The sequence below is a fragment of the Panthera pardus genome, unplaced genomic scaffold, assembly GCF_024362965.1.
Source record: "Panthera pardus isolate Hobbes unplaced genomic scaffold, ASM2436296v1 HiC_scaffold_8, whole genome shotgun sequence".
Taxonomy (NCBI): domain Eukaryota; kingdom Metazoa; phylum Chordata; class Mammalia; order Carnivora; family Felidae; genus Panthera; species Panthera pardus.
Genome location: NW_026527013.1, coordinates 31085534 through 31112487, shown reverse-complemented (window position 1 = coordinate 31112487; position 26954 = coordinate 31085534). Strand labels below are relative to the sequence as shown.

The 26954-nt window shown below is 39.9% G+C and overlaps 1 protein-coding gene and 1 long non-coding RNA gene across 2 annotated transcripts in view; one reads left to right on the top strand and one right to left on the bottom strand.

Moving 5' to 3' along the window:
- Positions 1–26954, bottom strand: part of SYNPR (synaptoporin) — a 311982-nt gene that overhangs the window by 94416 nt on the left and 190612 nt on the right. The window contains exon 3 of the mRNA XM_019469833.2: positions 26447–26571. Within this exon, the coding sequence (XP_019325378.1) occupies positions 26447–26571 (125 nt within the window). The remainder of the gene's footprint in view (positions 1–26446; positions 26572–26954) is intronic.
- On the top strand, positions 12664–19756 carry LOC109279065 (uncharacterized). The gene is made up of 3 exons (XR_002085993.2): positions 12664–12841; positions 18868–18913; positions 19320–19756. It is a non-coding gene; the product is annotated as an uncharacterized LOC109279065 (long non-coding RNA).

Here is a 26954-nt window from a genome sequence, read left to right as displayed (position 1 = left end):
TTCTTCTTCACTGTGCTGTGAACTCCTTGAGGACAATGACCTTATCTTATTCATCTTGGTGGTCCTCAGTGTGATGAGGCATTTATTTCAATTAGGTTAGTGTATTAGAAAGGAACAGAGATCCACTTATGTTACATCAAGAAAAAGAGCAATTTTTTGGAAAGACATGTGTGGAAAGATCTAGAAGTAAAAATGATAGAGGCAGCTCTGGGGATAAATGGCTCACCACCCCCCCCCCCACAAGACCCCCCCCCCCCCACCCCGGGAAATGTATCCACATGGTTTTCTATTTCTCTCTGATATTTTTTCCTTTTCTAACTGGCTTCCTTTCTGATTCAGAATTTGTTTCCTTATAATTTTGGCTCTTAGCTCTTTCTAGCCTCTCTGGCTTTGACTATATTTCATCTGTGATTTTCTGCAGATCTCTCCCTCTCTCTGGCTTCTTAGTGCAAATTCTCCAAATAGGGAATCCGATTGGTCTACCATTGCTCTTTAAAATAGGTCATTAAATCATTTGTTTTTAAAAAACAACCAAACATTATTGCATCTAATTAGTATCTCAACTTTATACGTCCAATATAGAACAACTGATTCATGTCCCACCAACACTCTACCCCTATTGTCTCAGTTCTTGTCCCCAAACCTTGATTCTTCTTTGGTTTACCTTCTTCCCATATATCCTTTCCATCAGCCTGGTCTATGACCATACCATCAAACATATCCTAAATCTTCCCAGTTCTCTCCTTCTCAATTGCCAAAACTCTAATTTAAGCCACCATCATATGTTGCCTAGATTAACTGTTCTCCTTGTTCCCCTGAAAAATATATATTTTTACACAGCAGCTAAAACAATTCTTGAAATATACAAAGATGTCCACTCTCACCTCTTTTATTCATACTGTAAGTCCTAGGCACAAGAACCAGATAAGAAAACAAAATAAAAGGCATCCAAATTGGTAAGGAAGAAGTAGAACTTTGATTATTTGAAGATGACATGATACTATATATAGAAAACTCTAAAGACTCCACCAAAAAACTACTAGACCTGATGCATGAATTCAGTAAGGTGGCAGGATACAAAATCAATTTACAGATATCCATTACATTTCTATACACTACTAGTGAAGTAGCAGAAAGAGAAATTAAGAAAACAGTCCCATTTACAGTTGCACCAAAAATAAGATACCTAGGAATAAACTTAACCAAGGAGGTAAAATACCTATACTCTGAAAACTATAAAGCATTGATGAAAGAAATTGGAGATGACTCCTACAAATGGAAAGATGTTCCATGCTCATGGATTGGAAGAAAAAAATTTGTTAAAATGTCCATATTACCCAAAGCAATCCACAGATACAATGAAATCCTTATCAAAATACCAACAGCATTTTTCACAAAACTAGAACAAATAATTCTAAAATTTGCATGCAACCACAAAATACCCCAAATAGCTAAAGCAATCCCAAAACAAAAACCAAAAAACAAAAAACAAGCAAACACAAAAAACTAGACAAAACTGGAGGTATCACAATCCTGGATTTCAAGATATACTATACATCCATAGTCATCAAAACAGTATGGTACTGCCACACAAATAGACCCATAGATTGATGGCACATAATAGACAGCCCAGAAATAAACCCACAATTACATGGTCATTTAATCTTTGACAAAGGAGGCAAGGATAAGCAATGGGAAGAAGACTGTCTTCAACAAGTGGTATTGGGAAAACTGGACAGCAACATGCAAAAGAATGAAATGGGACCACTTTCTTACACCACACACAAAAATAAATTCAAAATGAATTAAAGACCTAAATGTGAGAATTGAAACCAAAACAATCTTAGAAGAGAGCATAGGCAGTTGCTCTGACATTTCTCTGACATTGGCCATAGCAACATTTTTCTAGCTATGTCTCCAGAGGGAAGGGAAATAAAAGTAAAAATAAACTACTGGGACTACATCAAAAATAGCTTCTCCGCAGTGAAGGAAACAATCAACAAAACCAAAAGACAACCGACTGAATGGGAGAAGATATTTGCAAATGACATATCCAATAAAGGGTTAGTATCCAAAATATACAAAGAACTTATTGAACTAAATACCCCAAAAGCAAATAATCCAATTAAAAATGGGCAGAAGACATGTATACACATTTCTCCAAACAAGACATACAGATGGCCAAGAGACACATGAAAAGATGCTCAACATCATTCATTATCAGGGGAATGTAAATTCAAACCACAATAAGGTATTACCTCATACCTGTCAGAATGGCTAAATCAAAAGCACAAGAAACAACAAGTGTTGGCAAGGATGTGAAGAAAAAGGAGCCTTGTGCACCGTTGGTGGAAATGAAACTGGTACAGCCACCGTGGAAAAGAGTATGGAGGCTCCTCAAAAAATTAAAAATAGAACTACCATATGATTCAGTAATTCCACAACTGGGTATTTACCCAAAGAACATGAAAACATTAATACAGAAAAGTACAAGCACCCCCATGTTTACTGCAGATATATTTATAATAGTCAAATTATGGAAGCAGCCCAAATGTCCATAGATAGATGAATGGATAAAGATTATGTGGAATAGGGGAGCCTAGTGTCTCAGTCAGTTAAGCGTCCAACTTCAGCTCTGGTCTGACTTTGGCTCAGGTTGTGACCTCACGGTTCATGAGTTCAAGCCCTGCTGGGTTCTGCGCTGACAACACGGAGCCTGCTTCAGATCCTCTGTCTCCCTCTCTCTCAGCCCCTCCCCTCCCACCCTTCAAAAATAAATAAACATTTAGAAAAAAATATGTGGAATATAAGATATCGGAAGGAATATTAGCCATAAAAAGAATGAAACTGTCCTTTGCAAGATGGAGGGATCTAGAGGGTATAATGTTAAGTGAAATAAGTCAGTCAGACAAAGACAAATACCGTATGATTTCACTCATATGTAGAATTTGAGAAACAAAACAAATGAACAAAGAAAAAAAAAAGACAAACCAAGAAACAGACTCTTAACTATAGAGATCAAACTGATGGTTATCAGAGGGGAGGTGGGTGATGGAAATGGGTGAAATATGTGAAGGGGATTAAAGAGTGCACTTATCGTGATGAGCATTAAGCAATGGATAGGACCTTTGAGTCACTATGTTGTACACCTGAAACTAACATAACGCTATATGTTAACTATGCTGGAATTAAAATTTTTTTAAATTCTTAAAATATGTAAATCAGATCATGCCACTCTCCTACTTATAAGCAAAGGATTCCTGTTGCATCTAGAATAAAATGCCTTACATGGCTCATGAGGCTTATCTGATGTTGGCTCCCTGCCTGCTCTACTGCATCCCAGTATCTCCCCACTATCTCCCCATTATCCACTGTGTTCTTGCTGTACTATTCTACCTACTCCTTTCCTGCACCAAGTCCCCTATTCCCTTTGCACTTCTGTTCTGTCTGCAGCAATCTCTTCTCCAGATCTTCACATGGCTCATCCTTTTCATCATTCAGGTCTCAGGTCAAATATCCTCTCCTAAGAGGAACTTCCTTGTCCATTTCTTCCCAGTTATTCTCCACCACATCACTGTTTAATTTTTGTCATTGTATCTGTTGTTATCTGACACGATCTTGGTCTTTGGTTTGTTTGCTTGTTTTCTTCCTTCGCTCCTTCCCCTTATTACGATGTTAAACTCCAGAAGAAAGACCCAATCTATCCTGTTCTCCACTGGATCTCCAGCACCAAACGATTTCCTTGAACAGAGTAGGCATTCAAAAATGGGTGAAGTGAATGAATGAGCCTCGTTTGGTCCCAGCAACCATTCACAGATTGTTGGCCAACTAATAACTGTCTATCCATCATCCAATTAAGCTAAAAGAGGTGGGGCCCAGGACTGAAACATGGCTGCACATGGGCTGGGTCTGTAGCAGAGGGCAAAGGTGTTCTTGGCACCCTTTACTGATCAAATGAGTAAATGGACAAGTTCAAGAGTTCAACCAGTCTCTGTAGGCTCTTGGCGATGCACAGTAAGACTCTGAAAGAAGAGCTGAGTATGCTTTGCCTTTTTTCATACTGTCTCTGTTTCTCTTCCAGAAAGCATTATAAAAAGTGCTAGAGACACACTGTTTATTTGGCTAGCAGCATTTGGTTGAAAATTGAAGTGATTTTTAAAACTACAGAAACATAGTCATCTGGGCACTAGTGATGAGCCTGAGCTAGAAAGTAATTCACATTACATTTTCATTTAGTCTTGCACACCATAAGGCATTTACATTCATTTTCTTCTGTGGCACCGTTTGCTCCAATGTGGGACATTTATGCTTTACTTTTTATCTGCATAAAGGAAACAATAAACTTTATCATTCTTTAGAGAACATTCATTCTGCAGAGGGACTGAATCCCATCTCTAAAGACCATGATAATCAGGGTGGGTAGTAATTTCAGGTTTGGAAATGGCAACCTTCATGTCAGTCTAAGATGATGGCTTAAACTGACAAAAGAATCATATTTAATGGTTCACTAACCACAGCATTTACTCTCTCTTAACAATTACTGTGGTAACTTGCAAAAAGACAAGGGGAAACCAGTCCCTTCTGATTTGGGCAAGCAATAAACTCAATACAGAGATAAATATGAATAAGTTCTTGAAAATTAACCCTGAAGACAAACATCTTTTTTAAAAATTTATTTATTTATTTATTTATTATTTTAATTTTTTAATATGAAATTTATTGTCAAATTGGTTTCCATATAACACCCAGTGCTCATCCGACAGGTGCCCCCCTCAATGCCCATCACCAACCCCCTCCTCTCCCACTCCCCATCAGCCCTCAGTTTATTCTCAGTTTTTAAGAGAAGACAAATATCTTTATGATATTTTTGTATCTGTGAAGTAAGAGGAGTTAGAAACCACTATTGGGCAGACTCTTTTCAATGCCAACATTTTATGAGAGTTTGTTGAGACGAGCACCATGATGTAAATTAATTTGATATACGAATTCTTAGCAAGTTCTATCACACTGTGTAAGTATCAGTTTGTTAATTTAGGCAATTTGCTACAGACCTCCTTTTCATTAGTAAAGATTAATAGAGCCTTAATTCTAATTATCTGCACTGTGACTCTGTGTGATGGTAATATTAGGTAAGGATTTCAGGGAAATTACTGCGAGCTTTTGTATAGTTGAGGACTTGCTATGGATCTTGAATGAGGCATGTAAACTCTCTGTGTCTCCATTTCATCAATGTTGAGTATTTTTTTTTTTTTTGAAGACTAAGCTCCATGAAAAGAGAATCTCTTTTCATTTTTAAATTTCCTTCATGGTCAGGCCCGATGCCTGGCACCATAATGAATGTTTGTTGTATCAATTAATAAGTCTCTGGGAGTGCACTAAGAATGCCGATTTAATAAAACACCTGGGGTGGGGGCAAGTGATGAGGTACTTATGCCAGGAATCAGGTACAAAGAAAGACGGACACAGGGTTCTCCAAATTTTTTTTGCCAGGAATACAAATGTCTTATAATTACATACTAAAGTGTTTATCTTCTCCCATGATTAAATAAGTGCATTTATAGTATTCTATATTGGGAAAAATGTGAAGAACCAGGCACCTTCATATCCTCTTAGTGGGCATATAAATTCTTTTCTGAAGAGAGATTTGACAAATCTATAAAAATTTAAGGTTTGCTATACCGTTGCCCCAGGAACTTACCTTACACATGAAGCTATAAAACTGTGTTAATTGTAGCACTATTTATAATTGTGAAAAACTGAAATGGCCTAAATGTCCATTGGCAAGTGATTAGCTTAATAAATTATAGTATAGTTGTGCAATAAACTGTGGTATAGTGATGAGGCCAAAGAATGTGGTAGATCCCTAATGGCTGACATGGAAAGATAAAAACAATTTTAAAAAAATAAGAATTAATTTGCAAAATAATATTTACACTACAATCAGTCTGTATAAAAAATGAGTCCACGCAGGGGTGTCTGGGTGGCTTAGTCATTTAAGCCTCCGACTTTTTTTTTTTTAATGTTTTTATTTATTTTTGAAGGAGAGAGACAGGAGCAGAGAGAGAGGGAGACACAGAATCGGAAGCAGGCTCCAGGTTCTGAGCTGTCAGCACAGAGCCCGATGCGGGGCTCGAACTCACAAACCATGAGGTCATGACCTGAGCCAAAGTCGGATGCTTAACCGACTGAGCCACCCAGGCGCCCCATAAGCCTCCAACTCTTGATGTCGGCTCAGGTCTTGATCTTGTGGTGGCGAGACAGAGCCCGAAGTCGGGCTCTGTGCTGAGTGTGGGGCCTGCATAAGATTCTCTCTCTTCCTCTCTCTCTGCCCCTCCCTCTTTCACATGCACATGCTCTCTCTCTCAAAATAAATACATATTAAAAAAAATAAGTACATGCAAAGAAAAAGTTTGAAATATCCATCAGAACTCTTGATAGCGATTGTCTCTGAGAAGTTACATTTAAAGGAGATTCTGATATTCTACTTCATTCACTTCTGTACAGTGACAGAAAATAAAATGTGTTCCTTTTTCTAGTGAAGTAAAAGATAATTTTAAAATGTGGTTATAAATAGGAAACAGTGTAACTGTTTTAGATGAGGGGATATAAGACAGAGGAAGAAGGGATGGAAAACGCAGCCGCTGGTAGGTATGCTAAAACAAAACATGAATGTAGAGGTTGTTGAGCATAATTCTCAGCTAATTTCTAAAGATGCCAAGAGCTAATCAATTGCATCTCAGAGGTCCCAACTCTGCAAGTGGTTCTCTGCACTTTCCACTTATTTCTGATGTCTCAGTGCTAGCCTTAAGGAGCATTACAACTATAAATCCTTCATTGTAATCAAAGATGTTCAAGCTTCCTGATTAGTGTGTGGGAACTCTCAGCTCAATGATTCCTGCTGCTTTCCAAATCTACCTTTTTGCCAGGGAAATGAGGATCTGCCATAGCAGTACATCCTTTGGAATAACTTTATTCTTAGAAAACTATGTCATTTATTTGACTCCTTAACACCTACCCTCCAAGTGGCAGCTGCTACTATGGAACGGAATCTTTCAAAATAAAAAGTGAAAAGTTCTACAAACTGCATTGGCAACAGCTCATTTATTTCAGATTCCAGCCAGCTGCAAAAAGGGAAAGGGGTGATCATTACAGCTCCAGCCTGGAACTGTGTTTCCTTCACAGTTTATTCCTGGACTTGGGAAGTTAACTGGAAAGCGAATGCCAGTAATTCTGAGTCCCAAGGAATACAATCTCTCTGAGAACCATTCCCTAAATCCTTCTTGCCTGCCCAGCTTGCCTGTCCGTGGGGAAGAGGCTATAGATGTGGGAGGGAAGGAAGGAGTCACTGTGATCGTGGGGGTTTGCCAACCTAAGGACATCACTGTGGTTGCTTACAGGACAGTGGTGAAGACTCCTTGAGGTACATCAAGCTTAGATATTCAAATTCTAGCCTTGCCACTGATCAGCTGTGTGACCTCGGGCAGGTCATTCAACCTCAATGAGCCTGTCTGTACACCTGTCACATGAAGTTTAGAGTTGCTGTCTCATAGGGATGTTATCTCTCAGGGATGCTAGAGTATAACATATGTGATATGCTTTGCACAGTTCTTCTATGGTAAAATCACCTTTTATTTGACCATAACGATGCTGATGCTGATGATGCCTATGACTATAGGCATCATCATCATCCCTGTTAGAAGAGGGTTTGGGGTGGCCATAAGCAACTTTGTTGAAACAGTCATGGGCATCAAAAGATTTAGACAGGTTTTCAGGTTTCACATTTACTAGCTATGTGATCTTGAAAAACTTTAAGTCTCTGTAAAAAGGGGAATAAAAATACTCTGGCTCAGCCCTTGTTACTGTGTTGTCGGACAATCAAGAGGATAATGACCATACCGATAATTATGCGTGCACGCACGTACACACAGAAGATGAAAGAATTGGGTGCCTGGGTGGCTTAGTCGGTTGGCCACCCGACTTCGGCTCGGGTCACGATCTCACAATGTGTGAGTTCGAGCCCTGTGTAAGGGCTCTGTGCTGACAGCTTGGAGTCTGACACCTGCTTCAGATTCTGTGTCTCCCTCTCTCTCTCTGCACCTTCCGCACTCACACTCTGTCCTCTTGTCTCAAATATAAATAAATATTTAAAAAAATTTAAAAAAAAGATGGAAGAATTAACATATCCATCCTACGTTCTGATTTCTACCTTCATTTCCACTTGGTGTAGTGGGGAAAGGCAACCAGCACCTGAGTCATTTTTTTGCCAGGGGGTAGGGTCTGGGGCAACATGCTCAAAGGCACATAATTGGGTGGTAGTGAAATTGCTACAGTTCACCCATTACTACCCAATTTATATCGCCACATTTGCTTTTTTGTCATTTATTGTTCTTTATTCTATGAGTAACATATGCCACAACAGAAAATTTGGAAGTAACAGAAAATAGAAATATCCATTTGCTTATTTACGCTAACTTTCCTTTTCTATTTCATCATACTAAGTACAATAAATAAGGCAAGTGTCTGCTTAAACCAAAGTGTAACCTCAAATATTTTTAGGAAAAAAATCTATCAATGTTAAAACACAAAATATTAGGCAGCTGCAAACTGAAGCTCTACCTATCTCTCCCTAGGTCACCAATTCTCCAACTTCTGTGTGTCTAAAAATCACATGGGGACTTAGTAAATGTCAATCCTGGGCTCACCTGGCAGGAATGCTGAGTAGGTAGGTCTGTGGTGGGATCTCAGAATCTCCATTTTCACCAACCTACCTCTCTTTCTTTCTTTCTTTTTCTTTCTCTCTTTCTTCCTTCCTTCCTCCCTCCCTTTCTTTCTTTCTTTCTTTCTTTCTTTCTTTCTTTCTTTCTTTCTTTTTCTTTCTTTCTTTCTCTCTCTCTCTCTCTTTCTTTTTCTTTCTTTCTTTCTTTCTTTCTTTCTTTCTTTCTTTCTTTCTTTTCCTTCCTTCCTTCCTTCCTTCCTTCCTTCCTTCCTTCCTTCCCCCTTCCTTCCTCCCTCCGTCCCTCTCTTCCTCTCTTTCTTTTTCTCTCCCTTCTTTCCTCCCTCCCTCTCTTTCTCTTTCTCCCTTCCTTCCTCCCTCCCTCTCTTTTCTTTCTTTCTTTCTTTCTTTCTTTCTTTCTTTCTTTCTTTCCATTTCTTTCTTTCCCTTTCTTTCTTTCTTTCTTTCTTTCTTTCTTTCTTTCTTTCTTTCTTTCTTTCTTTCTTTCTTTTTCTTTCTCTCTTTCCTTTCTTTCTTTCTTCCAAACTTTCTACATGATACAGACACAGGTAAGGGGTCCCTGAATCTACATCAAGAGACATCCTAATGTCCTGAGTCATGTCCAGGCCTCTGCTTTCCCACAGCTGGACCCTGGAAGGGGAATCAGGAATGGAACTCCCAGCCTTACAGTTGTTACTTCTTCACACCCTTGGCCCTGAGGCTTTTACTTTCCTGTTCCGACTGTAGAACATCCTGCAAGCAGGCAGCTGGAGCAAGTGGCTCCTTTTTGTTTGACCTTGTGGCCCCCAGACAATTCAATTCATCTCCTGGCTTACAAAATGCCATTCTTTCAAGGATGGATGGGGCTGGGAAAGGAGAGGGAACACTGGTCACCACCACTCAACTGACACCAGCTTGACCTGGTAAAGTATATTATGTGACTTCTGGCCACCAGCTTGATAGCTCCAGGGGATGCAAAGAATGTTCTCACATTTCTCTGTTTCCAGGAAAGAAGAAAGCAGAGACAGAGGTTGATGGGGCCATGGAACAGGCAGAACATTTTCAAAGGACAGGACACACATACAGATATGAGTGGGATGTTTCCTTCTGACATTCTTAGCTATTACTATAGCCAAATTCCTTTGTTCTTTTCTAAGCACCTCAGTCTCAGTCTCTGTGTCTCTACTTCTAGGAAGGAAAACAGATAAAAGAAAGAACCAGAACTTATTTTTGTAACTTTGAAAAAAGCCATGTTAACATCCTTCTGGGGCATAGGGCTTCTCCCAGGTAATGAGGTTCTGCCCACCACACTCCCCCATGCCTGCTCTGTAAAATTACACACAGTGAGGCCAAGAACTACATAAAAGACTCATTCAGCATACACTCATTTCATCTCCGCTGCTTGTCAACTCCCTCTGGGAGCTCAACAGAAACAACAGCCTTGATTACATAACCTACAATCATTCTTAATACGTGCCCCAGTCCTGGTCTTTAAAAGTCTGTTCAGATTTTACCTAAATAGGACAAATATCAGAGCAAGCCCTATGAGGTTGAAAGAAAGAGAGCTGTATAAGTAATTTTGTTGAATCTTCACCTTTCCTTCTGCTCCCTCTGAAGTAGCAGTGGCAGGGGCATCATCAGGGTTCCTGGCCAAGTCCGAGTACGACTGTTCCCCTAAAAAATGCAGTCAATATATTTCTACTTTCGTAGAATTAGGGGTCTAATTCTCTGTTTAAAAAAGGCTTTAATTCAGTTTTCTCATTTTCGTAGATGAGGAAACAGTTTCAAAGAGGAACTCTGGGCTAGTCATTGCCTGTTCTCAGTTCTCTGCCCTGCTCCTTCCCAGGGGCTTGATTTGCTTATCAACTGGCTTCCAGTTAGGTGCAGCCAATGGCAGGCTCTCGTTCAGAACCTGGAGCAAGGCAGAAAAGGAGAAACCAAGGAGTCTCTCCCCCTCTTGCTCTTGCTGCTTTGGAATTACTAAAAAATATAAAATCTGTTCTCAGCTCACATAACATGTGAAAACAGGCAGTGCACTGGCTGAATTTGACTCGAGAGCCTTACCTTGCCATCCCCTGCTCTAGCCTTAGAGGTGGTGGTGGCATCCCACAGTTGCTAATCTCTGGATTGCTTCTTGGTCCTCGTCTACCTAGTTCCCTACCTTAACTTTTAAAAATTGAGCCACTGGGGATGAGCTCTCTTCTCCTGACTGGATCTTGACTGATATAGGCCATGACTCGTTTACAATGGTATTTCATGAAGTAGAACTGCTGTCCACTTCATACATCTCCTATGGCTCTCATAAATGTGGGTGTAAACATGTCTCAATGGGATTGTGGAAGGTTCCACTTAAGGCAGCCAGCTGCCTATGTGTGTGTTGTTGGAAGTTCTGGTTGACTTTCTCATGCAGTGTTGGAAAACTCATGGCCCCAAAAGGTGCCCCTAAACCAATGTCAGGACAAGAAACTTAAAAGACTGAAGTTGGCCCCCATACTGACCAAATGCTATCCAACATTACTGGCAAAAGCGATGGAGAAAGCAGGGAAAAAACGAGACACAGGGCTGGGTTCTGGATGCATATTCCCATAGGAAGCGAGGCATGGATGGCCATGCAAATATGAGATGCTACATACACATAGCACCCTCTCCACTGCCTCTGCCCCTGTCCATGCCTCCACCACCTGGATGACTGCAGCTGTCTCCTAACTGGCCTCCCTGGTTTCACCATTGCCCCTTGCCCCCTTAAGACTATCTATTTTCATAGCCACAAGCAAGATCTTTTAAAAAACAAAGCTGCATGGCTCTATTGCTCAAAACCTACACTTACATCTCACTCTGTATAAAATCCAAATTCTCCATATGATCCCACAAGACCTCATGTGATCCGGCTTCTGTCTGCTTCTTCAAGTTCATCTCCTGCCTCCCTCCCTCCTCCTTATCCCAACCCAGCAAGGCTGGTCTTCTGGTTGATTTTCAGTCTCTTCATGCTGGGACATCAGGCCTCTACACTTGCTCTTCCCCTTACCAGGAATATACCCCTCAGGTCTTTGAGGCAAGCTCTCTCGTGATCTCTCCCTCTCTCAATTCTTGCAGGTCTGCACTCCAATGTCACTTCTCAGGGAGGTTTTCCCCAACCTGTTAATCTAACACAGCATGGCTCCTCCTTCTATCCCCTTTATCTTCTGAATTTCCTGTCAGCCCTGCCCATGCTGTTCCCTTTGCTTAGAACATTATTTCCTCTTCTCTTTTTACTGGCTGAAATGCCATCTCCTCAGGGAGGCCCTTCTGGATCATTCTATATATAGGTGTCTGTAACTCTCTCCATCCCACCAACACTTATTTTACTTCTCCATACAATGTTCATGTTCTTCCTGCAAATTAACACTACTCTTTCTGTGTGTGTATTCTTTGTCTACATCTTTAATGTCTTCCTCCCATCCCTATGTAATTGTAAATTTTATGGGGGAGGCGGCTATGTCCACTTCACTAATACATGCCATGTGCCCACATAGTTCACAGCCTTGCACACTTTAGGTGCTTAATAAGTATTTATTGAGAGAATGACTAAATGATACAACATGGGGTCATTCACAGGTGTAGGAAAGATAATTAAAGAATTTTATTATTAGAAGCCATGGGTCACCCATCCACATCTCTGTGGGTTTCTATAGGTGATGGTCTTCTAATATAGTCATCTGAGATCTCTGCTTGAAGGCTCAGTTGGGCTGCCAGGGCATGCTTGGTCCACAAGAAGTGCCAGGGAATTAACAGAAGTTGCAGTAGTAGTTTTGACCAATGGCCAACAGGAGTTGGTAGATAATTACCCCAACCTCCTCACTTGCCTGACAGAATTACTGTGAAGGATGTTAGCTGTGTTTTCCTGGAAGTCTCAGTTGCCTCAATTGCCCATGATGGTACCTTACCCATAAATCTACTCATTATTGTTTTTCTTCCCCTTCTCCATGCTTCACTGGTGCTTCCAGGGATCACCTGCCAAGACAACTACAGATCTTTGTCTCAGCATGCTTCTGGGAGAACCCAAACTAAGGCATCCTTCTAAGTCCTCATCACCACTCACCTGTGGGGAAGTGTTGCAACACAAGTGCTCCAATCTACACAGGCTGGGAGGTGAATTGTGGGCTGAGGGTGGAGTAATTTGTCATTCGCTAATTTTTCCATTTGGCCTATTCCATGCCAGCAGCCACTGCACCATTTTATGTGCTCTCTGCAGACAGTCCCTACAAATGACAGCTCTTGTGTTGTTGCAGAAATCTCCAAATATGGCTGTCCTTGTCCTTGGTCTACAGTTATACTCTGGTGCCAGGTCCTTGTACTACATTCTATTAATAAAACTATGAATCATATCCACAACAAGGACACTATAATTCAGTGAGCTCTTCATGTGTGCCAGACTCTGTGTTGCACAAGTAGCTTGTATGACTTAACTGAATGGTCACAACCATTCTAAGAGGAAAGTACTATTTCCTTCTTTTTTTAAAAAAAATTTTTTTTAAGTTTATTTATTTTGAGAAAGAGAGAGAGAGAGCACAAATGGGGGAGGGTCAGAGAGAAGTACAGACAGAACCCCAAGCAGGCTCTTCAACCTCAGTGCAGAGCCTGATGTGGGACTCAAACTCACGAACTGTGAGACCATGACCTGAGCTGAGATCAAGAGGTGGACGCTTAACCGACTGCACCACCCAGGTGCCCCAGTACTATTTCCTTCTTACAATAAGGAAACCTAAGCCCAGAGGAGTTATAACTTGCCCATTTGCTGGGTGGCACAGCTTAGATTCGAAGCCAGATGTTTGGCTAGAGATACACTATTAACCCTTCGGCTACACCACCCTCGAATCTCCCCAGCTCTCTCTGCCCCATAGAACTACCAGGTCTCATCACACACAAAATTTATTTTAATGCACAACATTATGATGAAATACTGTAGTTATAAAGTTTTTCTGAAATGTTAGCCAAAAAGAGTGAAACCCTTTGATAATGAGAAACAATAAACAAATGCTTAAATGTAATTGCAAATGCAGCATTTCCTGAACACAAGGAATAAAACATTACAGCCCTTAACATTTTTATTTTCCCCAAATTGGCCCTTCTGGTAAAAAGAACAGTTTATCACCACTGCTCTAGGGTATGGATTTTAGAAAATGCTTTTCCCCCAACAGAGCTAGTTTTACTAGGTAATGGCCCAAACTCCACAGATATCCTGGCATCAACCTCCACCTGTCCCCATGTTCCAAACAGGAATAGCAGAATCAGAGCAAGTGGCTACATTTATAAACGGGGAACAGGGCTTATGCAGCCAGTGCCCAGCTGAGCACCCCAGCTCGCCTTTCCCTCAATACAAAGACCCCTCTTCAAATTCCCTTTCAAGAATCATGAGGATCAGACTCAGAATCTCATTCTCCCATCCCATTCAGGCCACACAACCTTGGAAGGGCTGTGCTAGTGTCACTGAGCACTGTCCCTTCTGTCACTTTGGGAGGGCTTCATTTTCCCATTAGTTTAATGAGAAAAAAAAATACAGATCTGATGATACCTTCAAGGACAACCCACATAGGATTAAAGACAAGAGTAAAAACAAGTTAATAAACTTATTTGTTGGGAGATTTTTGATAACTGATTCAATTTCTTCGCTGGTTATGGGTCTGTTCAAGCTTTCTATTTCCTCCTGATTGAGTTTTGGAAGAGTGTGGGTGTTTAGGAATTTGTCCATTTCTTCCAGGTTGTCCAATTTGTTGGCATATAATTTTTCATAGTATTCCCTGATAATTGTTTGTATCTCTGAGGGATTGGTTGTAATCATTCCATTTTCATTCATGATTTTATCTATTTGGGTCATCTCCCTTTTCTTTTTGAGAAGCCTGGCTAGAGGTTTGTCAATTTTGTTTATTTTTTCAAAAAACCAACTCTTGGTTTTGTTGATCTGCTCTACAGTTTTTTTAGATTCTATATTGTTTATTTCTGCTCTGATCTTTATTATTTCTCTTCTTCTGCTGGGTTTAGGCTGCCTTTGTTGTTCTGCTTCTATTTCCTTTAGGTGTGCTGTTAGATTTTGTATTTGGGATTTTTCTTGTTTCTTGAGATAGGCCTGGATTGCGATGTATTTTCCTCTCAGGACTGCCTTCGCTGCATCCCAAAGCGTTTGGATTGTTGTATTTTCATTTTCGTTTGTTTCCATATATTTTTTAATTTCTTCTCTAATTGCCTGGTTGACCCACTCATTCTGTAGTAGGGTGTTTTTTAACCTCCATGCTTTTGGAGGTTTTCCAGACTTTTTCCTGTGGTTGATTTCAAGCTTCATAGCATTGTGGTCTGAAAGTATGCATGGTGTAATTTCAATTCTTGTATACTTATGAAGGACTGTTTTGTGACCCAGTATATGATCTATCTTGGAGAATGTTCCATGTGCACTCGAGAAGAAAGTATATTCTGTTGCTTTGGGATGCAGAGTTCTAAATATATCTGTCAAGTCCATCTGATCCAATGTGTCATTCAGGGCCCTTGTTTCTTTATTGACTGTGTGTCTAGATGATCTATCCATTTCTGTAAGTGGGGTGTTAAAGTCCCCTGCAATTACCACATTCTTATCAATAAGGTTGCTTATGTTTATGAGTAATTGTTTTATATATTTGGGGGCTCTGGTATTTGGTGCATAGACATTTATAATTATTAGCTCTTCCTGGTGGATAGACCTTGTAATTATTATATAATGCCCTTCTTCATCTCTTGTTACAGCCTTTAATTTAAAGTCTAGTTTGTCTGATATAAGTATGGCTACTCCAGCTTTCTTTTGGCTTCCAGTAGCATGATAAATAGTTCTCCATCCCCTCACTCTCAATCTAAAGGTGTCCTCAGATCTAAAATGAGTCTCTTGTAGACAGCAAATAGATGGGTCTTGTTTTTTTATCCATTCTGATACCCTATGTCTTTTGGTTGGCGCATTTAATCCATTTACATTCAGTGTTATTATAGAAAGATACAGGTTTAGAGTCATTGTGATGTCTGTATGATTTATGCTTGTAGTGATGTCTCAGGTACTTTGTCTCACAGGATCCCCCTTTGGATCTCTTGTAGGGATGGTTTCGTGGTGACAAATTCCTTCAGTTTTTGTTTGTTTGGGAAGACCTTTATCTCTCCTTCTATTCTAAATGACAGAAGAGTCCAGGACCAGATGGCTTCCCAGGGGAGTTCTACCAGACGTTTAAAGCAGAGATAATAACTATCCTTCTCAAGCTATTCCAAGAAATAGAAAGGGAAGGAAAATTTCCAGACTCATTCTATGAAGCCAGTATTACTTTGATTCCTAAACCAGACAGAGACCCAGTAAAAAAAGAGAACTACAGGCCAATATCCCTGATGAATATGGATGCAAAAATTCTCAATAAGATACTAGCAAATCGAATTCAACAGCATATAAAAAGAATTATTCACCATGATCAAGTGGGATTCATTCTTGGGATGCAGGGCTGGTCCAACATTCGCAAATCAATCAACGTGATACATCACATTAATAAAAGAAAAGATAAGAACCATGATCCTGTCAATTGATGCAGAAAAGGCCTTTGACAAAATCCAGCACCCTTTCTTGATAAAAACCCTCGAGAAAGTTGGGATAGAAGGAACATACTTAAACATCATAAAAGCCATTTATGAAAAGCCCACAGCTAACATCATCCTCAATGGGGAAAAACTGAGAGCATTTTCCCTGAGATCAGGAACACGACAGGGATGCCCACTCTCACCGCTGTTGTTTAACGTAGTGTTGGAAGTTCTAGCATCAGCAATCAGACAACAAAAGGAAATCAAAGGCATCAAAATTGGCAAAGATGAAGTCAAGCTTTCGCTTTTTGCAGATGACATGATATTATACATGGAAAATCCGATAGACTCCACCAAAAGTCTGCTAGAACTGATACATGAATTCAGCAAAGTTGCAGGATACAAAATCAATGTGCAGAAATCAGTTGCATTCTTATACACTAACAATGAAGCAACAGAAAGACAAATAAAGGAACTGATCCCATTCACAATTGCACCAAGAAGCATAAAATACCTAGGAATAAATCTAACCAAAGATGTAAAAGATCTGTATGCTGAAAACTATAGAAAGCTTATGAAGGAAATTGAAGAAGATATAAAGAAATGGAAAGACATTCCCTGCTCATGGATTGGAAGAATAAATATTGTCAAAATGTCAATACTACCCAAAGCTATCTACACATTCAATGCAATCCCAATCAAAATTGCACCAGCATTCTTCTCGAAACTAGAACAAGCAATCCTAAAATTCATATGGAACCACAAAAGGCCCCGAATAGCCAAAGTAATTTTGAAGAAGAAGACCAAGGCAGGAGGCATCACAATCCCAGACTTTAGCCTCTACTACAAAGCTGTAATCATCAAGACAGCATGGTATTGGCACAAAAACAGACACATAGACCAATGGAATAGAGTAGAAACCCCAGAACTAGACCCACAAACGTATGGCCAACTCATCTTTGACAAAGCAGGAAAGAACATCCAATGGAAAAAAGACAGTCTCTTTAACAAATGGTGCTGGGAGAACTGGACAGCAATATGCAGAAGGTTGAAACTAGACCACTTTCTCACACCATTCACAAAAATAAACTCAAAATGGATAAAGGACCTGAATGTGAGACAGGAAACCATCAAAACCCTAGAGGAGAAAGCAGGAAAAGACCTCTCTGACCTCAGCCGTAGCAATCTCTTACTCGACACATCCCCAAAGGCAAGGGAATTAAAAGCAAAAATGAACTACTGGGCCTTATGAAGATAAAAAGCTTTTGCACAGCAAAGGAAACAACCAACAAAACTAAAAGGCAACCAATGGAATGGGAAAAGATATTTGCAAATGACATATCGGACAAAGGGCTAGTATCCAAAATCTATAAAGAGCTCACCAAACTCCACACCCGAAAAACAAATAACCCAGTGAAGAAATGGGCAGAAAACATGAATAGACACTTCTCTAAAGACATCCGGATGGCCAGCAGGCACATGAAAAGCTGCTCAGCGCCGCTTCTCATCAGGGAAATACAAATCAAAACCACACTCAGATATCACCTCACACCAGTCAGAGTGGCCAAAATGAGCAAATCAGGAGACTATAGATGCTGGCGAGGATGTGGAGAAACGGGAACCCTCTTGCACTGTTGGTGGGAATGCAAATTGGTGCAGCCACTCTGGAAAGCAGTGTGGAGGTTCCTCAGAAAATTAAAAATAGACCTACCCTATGACCCAGCAATAGCACTGCTAGGAATTTACCCAAGGGATACAGGAGTACTGATGCATAGGGGCACTTGTACCCCAATGTTTATAGCAGCACTCTCAACAATAGCCAAATTATGGAAAGAGCCTAAATGTCCATCAACTGATGAATGGATAAAGAAATTGTGGTTTATATACACAATGGAGTACTACATGGCAATGAGAAAGAACGAAATATGGCCCTTTGTAGCAACGTGGATGGAACTGGAGAGTGTGATGCTAGGTGAAATAAGCCATACAGAGAAAGACAGATACCATATGTTTTCACTCTTACGTGGATCCTGAGAAACTTAACAGAAACCCATGGGGGAGGGGAAGGAAAAAAAAAAAAGAGGTTAGAGTGGGAGAGAGCCAAAGCATAAGAGACTCTTAAAAACTGAGAACAAACTGAGGGTTGATGGGGGGTGGGAGGGAGGGGAGGGTGGGTGATGGGTATTGAGGAGGGCACCTTTTGGGATGAGCACTGGGTGTTGTATGGAAACCAATTTGACAATAAATTTCATATATTGAAAAAAAAAATAAAAAATAAATAAATAAAAAGAAAAACAAGTTAATAAATATGAAACAGTTAAATATGTACATACTTTTTAATGTTTGCATATGGGAGAGAGAGGGTTAGGGAAGCTACCATTCTGGGTAAAATATAATAAAGGGGTTGTTTTGTTGTCTTGGGGGTAATGTTGCTAATTAACTAGAATAATGATCTTTTTTAGCTATTTTTAATTCCTTTCTTGAAAGTAAAAATAATATACTAAAAGAGAAATTACTGAATTCCAGGCCTTATTTTAAGCATTTCCCACTTTATACAAACTACTTACTGTGAAATGGGTAACACTGTCTTTGTTTTACAGATAACAAACAAAGATGCTAAGCAATTTTCTCAACAAAACATAGCCAGTAAGTATCAGAGTCAGGATTTGAACCTAGGCGGTCCATCTTTATAGCTCAAGCTACACTATGTTGTTTCAGTAGATTAACAGTATTAAAATTCATAAAATCATATTGTAGAAGAAGAATCACACGGCAAAGTGTGGCAAGTATAAAAACAATATCTGATTCATTCATAATCTCACCACCAAGAAACAAATTAATATTTTGATGCAATGATCATGACATAATCTCCATAAATATGATTTAGTTTTTGTTATTTGGGTATCCCATGAGAAAAGATGTGCGGTTAATCACCACATGTAGAGAACATATTTGGGGAGGACTGACAAAGTATAGACTATGTCTCATACAAAATTTATTTTGGAGGTGTTATGGATCATTTCCAAAATCTAAGCTATCATTTATTTTTCAGTAACTGAGGTTAAAGTCCATGCTAGTATGACTTCCAATTGGAAGAGACCTACCATGCATGCTAAGATACCATGAACAGAGAAAAACAACTGTGGCTTCATATATGAAATCTGAACTACAAACCATAAGGGAAGATGTTCTGAACTAAAGGTACTGATTTGTAACCAAGCTGGTTTTCACAAGATCAACATTATACAAGATGAATTTAGAGTGACAGGAAATAGGGATCTATCTTTATCCATCCATCCATCCATCCATCCATCCATCCATCTATCCATCCAAGTTCCTTAATGTTCACAATTCAGCAATACTAGTGTCTTAGGCTGGATTGCCCCAAAGCAGACCTGAGATCAAGATATGAGTGCAAGTTGTTTCTGGAGGCTTCATCCCTGGAAACGCCAATAAGGCAGTGGCGAATTGGGACAGGAAAGGGGAAGAAGGCAATAAAAGGTGTGTTGCTGACCAGGTTTCCATGATGGGCAGAGCTATCCTGCTGGGTGCCTCTGAGAAATGGTATGGAACGTGCCTTAGAGTTGTATCCCTTTAGAGGTGAGGTAATGGGGATATTTATCCTCCAACTCACATGTATTATTGGATGAAGGCTGCTCCAGGAGAGAGCAACTCCCCAGAATTTTTCGCCTGTCCTGCATACTGACCAAACAAGTTTCTGTGCCCCCAGAAAGACTTCTAACAGTCATAAAAGCTTTCAATGAAAGGTATAGGGATGAATGGCGAGGGACTGGGAGATATGGGCAGGGCAGTATCTGCCACAGCCAGCTAGTAAAAAAATAAAAGTAAATTAGAACCATTACATATGTATAGTTTTATATCCCGGTTAGTCACTTTATACAATGCTAGAGGATTTCACCTATGTTTAACATGTTACTTGAGAAAATCACTTTTTTTTAATTTAATTTTTTTAAAAATTTACATCCAAATTAGTTAGCATATAGTGCAACAATGATTTCAGGAGTAGATTCCTTAATGCCCCTTACCCATTTAGCCCATCCCCCCTCCCACAACCCCTCCAGAACCCTCCGTTTGTTCTGCATATTTAAGAGTCTCTTATGTTTTGTCCCCCTCCCTGTTTTTATATTATTTTCACTTCCCTTCCCTTATGTTCATCTGTTTTCTCTCTTTAAGTCCTCATATGAGTGAAGTCATATGATATTTGTCTTTCTCTGACTAATTTCGCTTAGCATAATACCCTCCACTTCCATCCACATAGTTGCAAATGGCAAGATTTCATTCTTTCTGATTGTTGAGTAATACTCCATTGTATATATATACCACATCTTATTTATCCATTTATCCATCGATGGACATTGGGCTCTTTCCATACTTTGGCTATTGTTGATAGTACTGCCATAAACATGGGGGTGCATATGTCCCTTTGAAACAGCACACCTGTACCCCCTGTACTAAATACCTAGTAGTGCAATTGCTGGGTCGTAGGGTAGTTCTATTTTGAATTTTTTGAGGAACCTCCATACTGTTTTTCAGAGTGGCTGCACCAGCTTGCATTCCCAGAGAAAATGACTTTTTTTTTTTAATTTTTTTTTCAACGTTTATTTATTTTTGAGACAGAGAGAGACAGAGCATTAACAGGGGAGGGGCAGAGACAGAGGAAGACACAGAATCTGAAACAGGCTCCAGGCTCTGAGCTGTCAGCACAGAGCCCGACGTGGGGCTCGAACTCACGGGCCGTGAGATCACGACCTGAGCCGAAGTCGGACGCTTAACCGACCAAGCCACCCAGGCGCCCCCAGAGAAAATGACTTTTAATGTCTTTCGTTTTATGAATGTCCCACAATTTATTTAACTGATTCCCTATCTTTAGACATAAGTTATTTCTAATTTTGAAGAACTTAAAATAATTCAACAATAAATACCTTTGTATCTACTTCCTTCTCTATATCTCTGGTTATTTCTTTAGGGTAAATTAATCAAGGGTAATCGTGTTAACTACTTGAAGCAATGATCAGTTCCCTCCAATCTACAAGAAAACTTGAAATTGACAGCAAACTTAATATTTTAAATTTTGCTGCGGGATCTCAATACATGTAAGTGACATAATAATTGATTTGTCATTATAAATCTTTTATTCTTTATATTCAGTTGTTCTCAAATTATTCCTATACACTGGAAACCTTACTATTGTCTAGGCAAAGTAGGAATTTTATCACCATGTCATCAAATGAACTAATTACTGAAAGTAATTATGAGAAGGTGACTAACCAACTTGCTCTCTTTCTCCACAAACATCATCTCATGCAGGCTTAACGTAAGATGGTTAGAATCCTTAGAATTTTGCACTTTCCTTGTCTGAGGAAAACATCAAATTCTATTTCCCATTCTCCAACAGCCTTGTATGCTTTTCTTTTCTACTGAAAAGTCCTTAATCACCACCATTAGTTATATCCACTGGCCTTTTCATAGTTTTCACTCCTTTACTTTCTGAAGTACTCAGTGGTCCTACTTGTGCTGACTGGTAGCACGCATGACATTTTCTTACCTTCTGTGAAGCACACACTTTGTCCCACTTCCTCTGCACTTGGCTCTTTTGGATTTCCTCATTCATTTGTCTCCGTCTTCATTTAAAAAAAATTTTTTTTTACATTTATTTATTTTTGAGAGAGTGAGACAAAGAGAGAGTGGGGGAGGGGCAGAGAGAGAGGGAGACACAGGATTGGAAGCAGGCTCCAGGCTCTGAGTGGTCAGTACAGAGCCCGATGCGGGGCTCGAACCCACAGACCGTGAGATCATGACCTGAGCTGGAGTCGGAAGCTCAACTGACTGAGCCACCCAGGCGCCCCTCCTTCATTTGTTATAAGCGCGGGCATCCCCCACGCCTGAGCCCTGTGCTCCTGGTCCTACATCTCTCTTGGTGACCTCCCTTCTCTCAGGACTTTCGTTTCACTGCATGAAGATGACTCTTTAGAACCCCAATCAGGCTTCATGTCTCTCTCCTTACATGGGGCTTTTAGCACAAGACTTCTTCTGGATAGAAAACACCTCAAAATGCATGTTCAAATTCAAATCTATATTCTCTGCTTTAAAATCATTTTCCTTATTATTCTCTTTTTATCATCGTTAACTCCTTCTCCCTAATTCAATTCCTTAAAAATTCAACGTGTTCTAAAATCTTGCCCAAAACTATCTTTCCATCTCTATCACTTTTCTCTGTCATATTTTTTGCTCTACTCACCAAGCTTCAAACAGTCTGAACATTGTTATCTTCAGTTTTTATTCACATTAGAAGATCATATGAAATCCAAAAATTTGCAATTGATTTTCTGTGTGATGCTGACCAAATTTCTCTCCATTCAGTCTTCTCAAGCAGAGTAATGGTAACTTACCTCACCGGGTTGGTGTAATGATTACAGGATATACATGAAGGTGGCCAGCAGTGTTTGGTGCATTACGGGCTTGAGATATGTATTTGCATATTTATTCATTCATCACTCAGACCCATCAGAACTCATCTTTGCCATGAAAACCTTTTCTCCCATAGCCCCCAAAGTCTCTCTTCTAACCTCCTTTATCTTTCATTTGACATGCATCAGGTATCCATGCAGAGTGTTGATTAGCATTCTTTGACTCCACTTTCTGCAAATATATTAAATTCCTTCTAATAAAAAACTCTACTTCACACTTCTGTGTATAAAGAAAGTACAAGAAATTTTAAATCCAGACCCCCCCTCCCAAATTAGCAAATAAATTGTTGTTGTTGTTGTTTTACCAAACTAGCACATATAGTAGATGTGTAGAAAATAGCTATTACTTGCTCATTTTAATCATGAATCAAAAGGAAGGTTGGATGATAGTAAAAGGATATACTGCTGAATGTAAATTCCTTCTGATGTGAATCAAAAATATGTACATGTGGTGGTATAAAGGAGTCACATACTTTGGCATATTTAACAGAAGCAGCACGTGAATATTTTGTAAATTATCTAGCATTTTTTTTTTGAGAGAGAGAGAGAGAGAGAGAGAGAGAGAGAGAATCTCAAGCAGGCTCCATGCTGTCAGTGCAGAGCCCAATGCTGTGCTTGATCTCACAAACTGTGAGATCATGACCTGAGCCAAAACCAAGAGTCGGACACTTAACTGACTGAGCCACCCAGGTGCCCCTATCTAGCATTTTCTAAATTGACTTCATCCCACATCTGATAATCTGATAAGTAAGTGAAGTAGCTTTTTTTGCTCTGTCATTTACAGACTTGGCCTTAGAGTTCATTGTCTTCCTTGTGTTTGCAATAAACTGAAGAGTTAGAAGCTGCTGAATCTCTTCCTTTATTTCTAAGATTATGGTCAAATCATTGGCATTGGCTTGTAAAGTTTTAGGAGAAAATAACTCTTTTAATGATTTATATCATTAGCACCTTGCTAACCCAATTTCTTCTGAAACAAATGACGTCAAAATAATCTGTATAAATTCTAGATGTGTTCACTCACTATTGACATCTTCCCCGAGAAGATCATGGCATAACATTTTATAGCATCTAAATATATGAATGAACTTGCAACTCTAGTAAAACAGGGTCTCTCTGGAATGATATGTGTATCTCCTAGATGTACACAGATGGGACAAAAGTGCAAGACATTCTGTGGGATGGGTAGGCTAATCTCCATTCCTAACTGGTCGACACTAAATGTTGTATGGATGTGGTAAACGGAGTGGGAAAAGCTTTCTTGCTTTCTTCTAGAACAGTGGGTTTTTATAATGCCTGTAGGGGACTAGGGTTCTAAGGAGATACTAGAGATTCTGCAGCAGGGGATGGGCTGTGTGTGTGGCAGGGAGAAGGCTAAGGAGGACCAGGTGGATGGTTCAAGCCCCTTTCTTAACCTGCTTCAACTTTCTCAGGGACTCCTGTCCGTTTTATATACAGAGCTTTTGGGTAAGGTAGTGTTTGGAAGAAAAGTTTCTGCTACTGAAAAAATAATGGTTGGTCATCTTTGTTTCAAAAGCCAAGTAAAAACATCTCAAATAAGAGGGCCACTGTGCTCATAGGTGGCAATAAACATTTTTATCCAATTTCTTCAGTTGCCTTTTAGTGGGCCAGGGTACTATGTCTTGGGAAGAAAATTAAGCCCAATACTGGAAACTGTTTGCTTCAAGTGTCTTTTCAAATTGTACACTTAGCCAAGGATTGCATGAAATTAAACATGACCCTGCTCTCCACCCTCCTAAGCCCAAACAACCAGGCTCTGTTTTCCTGTCTAAACAGGTCTCTTGATCACTCTCTTCCAGTTTGAGAGACAGAAGGACTTGTGTTTAACGTTTGGTGACGTAATGATGTTCAAATCTTAAGCGACGGACCTTGAAGTCATCTGTTCCTACCACTTTTTTTTTTTTGGTTCGAAATCACCGTAGAAGGCAATGCAGACCGTACAATTTCACGACTAATGTTACTATGCGTGCTACCTCTCTTGTGCAGCCATTGACATTTCTTCTCTCCTCTGCTAGATCCCAGCCATTGGTAGTTCTTATCTCCTCTCCTAGAACCAGCCATTCTGATCTCCTATCCTAGATCCCACATACTGATCCGTGAGTGTGCAGTGGCTTAGCCTTTCTCCCTAATAAACCAAGGAGTTCCTCCAGAACTTAGAAGTGTCAAATACCCCCAACTCAGCCTTATTTCTACCCACACGTGTAGCTCTTTACACCAAATTACTAGGGGTTCTGTGCTTAGTATTTCTGAGCTTTGCACTCTCTTATTAGTGTGGAGAGTGTCTACTTGAGCACAGGTGTTTGCAACATTTATCAGTTCTACTTTTAAAAACCCTTTGGTATGTTGGTATAAATGCCACTTCCCATGATTCATTGCCTCTAAGCTGAGGCACTTTTGTTTTAGGCTAGGGAAAGTCCACTAAATCAATATAACAAGGATGTGTTCCATGATATACAGATCCTTTGAGATGCTCAGTGAGAAAAGGTGTCTGCGGTCAAATGTATTTGGGAAACATTGTATTTCTCTTGGTGATTCGAAATGGGCATTAGAAAAGCAGAGTGCTAAGAAGTATTTCGTAAATTTATTTGACCACATAATTTTTAAATGATTCCTCACCCTTTCTCTCCCTCCCTCCTTCTTTTCTTCATTAAACATTAAATATCTAGGGCTCCATGGGAAAGATTTTGGAAAACATTGTACTCTCTTATTTAAGAAGAGTTTTCAGGCATCAATTTATACTTTTCTCTGTACTTCCAGAGCGAGCACCATGTCTGGCACAAGGTGATTACTCGATAAATGTGTGTTAAATAGAAATGAACAAGAGAGTGTTCCGAAACATTGTGCTGAAAGTTGTTTTAAAAAATAATACCGGTTATTTGGTGCCAAGTATTTGGGAGTATTACAGAAAGAAATTATTTTAAAATTGAATTCAGTTCATCCACTTGGGTATATGGGTCAGAATCACAGGATATCCAATGTGGCAAAAGCCCTGGTAGGTGTCTAGTCATCTACCAGACACATACAAGGTACCTTTCAGACTGAATTTATAAAGAGATTGAAAGAATGATCTCAGGCAATTTAAGTATAGCAATAGAAATATGAGATCTGGGTTCAACCCAGGGAGGCTCAACCTTGACTGCCATGTACTGGCTGAGGAATGTGGGCAAATGTGTATGTGCCTCACTTTCCTCATTTGTAAACACTGATAGTAATTGTCTTCCCTTCAAAAGGACTGAATGAGATAACCAAGTAAGCAGCTAAGTATAGTGTCTGGCAGACGGAAGCAATATTAGATATTAATATTATTAAAGGCATTATCAACCAAGATTGCACAGTCAACATGAAATTAGAGCTGACACTAATCCTAGAGAGAATTCGGAAGAACTTAAGATAGGAAATAAGCATGGGGAGGAGGGAATTGTGTATCTGAGGTCTCTTACTGACAGCTCCGAATACTGGGCCAACAGTATCAATGTTTTGGAGAAGAGTCAGTAGGACTCACAAATCCTCCCCGAGTGGGGTGGCAGGTGGGCATTTACTTGTTCGGGTGTTCTGTGGGCTCAGACAGACTCCTCTCTGTTAACCCCTAAGTCTCTAGAAAACTGCTTATCTTTTGAGAAACCACAGAGAGAAGAATGTGCCTTCTCTGTGAGCACGAGCCGCCGTTCCCTACCTGAATGGGTAGGCAAATGCTATGTCAATGCTGAGGTTACTTTCCGTCTTGTTGGCACAGTCCACACTCAGCCGCAGGCCTCCGGAATAGCCACCGCATGTTGCAAACGCAAAGATCGCAAAGAGCTGTGGAGAACAAAGAAGCAAGAAAGAAGAGAGTCATTGGAATGATGCTAATCCAGTGAAATACATCAATCAGAGTTCAGTGTCTGAATTGGGAGAGGTTACGTTCTTCCGAAATGTGGCATTGTGTTTGGTTCAGGCTGGGAGATGGAAGCCAGGAGGAGGATGGGGACCTCGGAGGTGGTGTTTGAAAAACTAGTCCGGCAAACTGGTGTAACTTTGCTTGGAGAAAAACTGAACAGGAGGGGAAAATACCCGTGTTTGACTGTGTAACGAGCCATCGTGCCTCAGAAAGTAGAGATGTAATCTCACATCAAAGGATCTGGAAAATTACACACTAAGGGATTAATGACAGATATCTCCAGGTGGGAAGAATTCGAGATGTC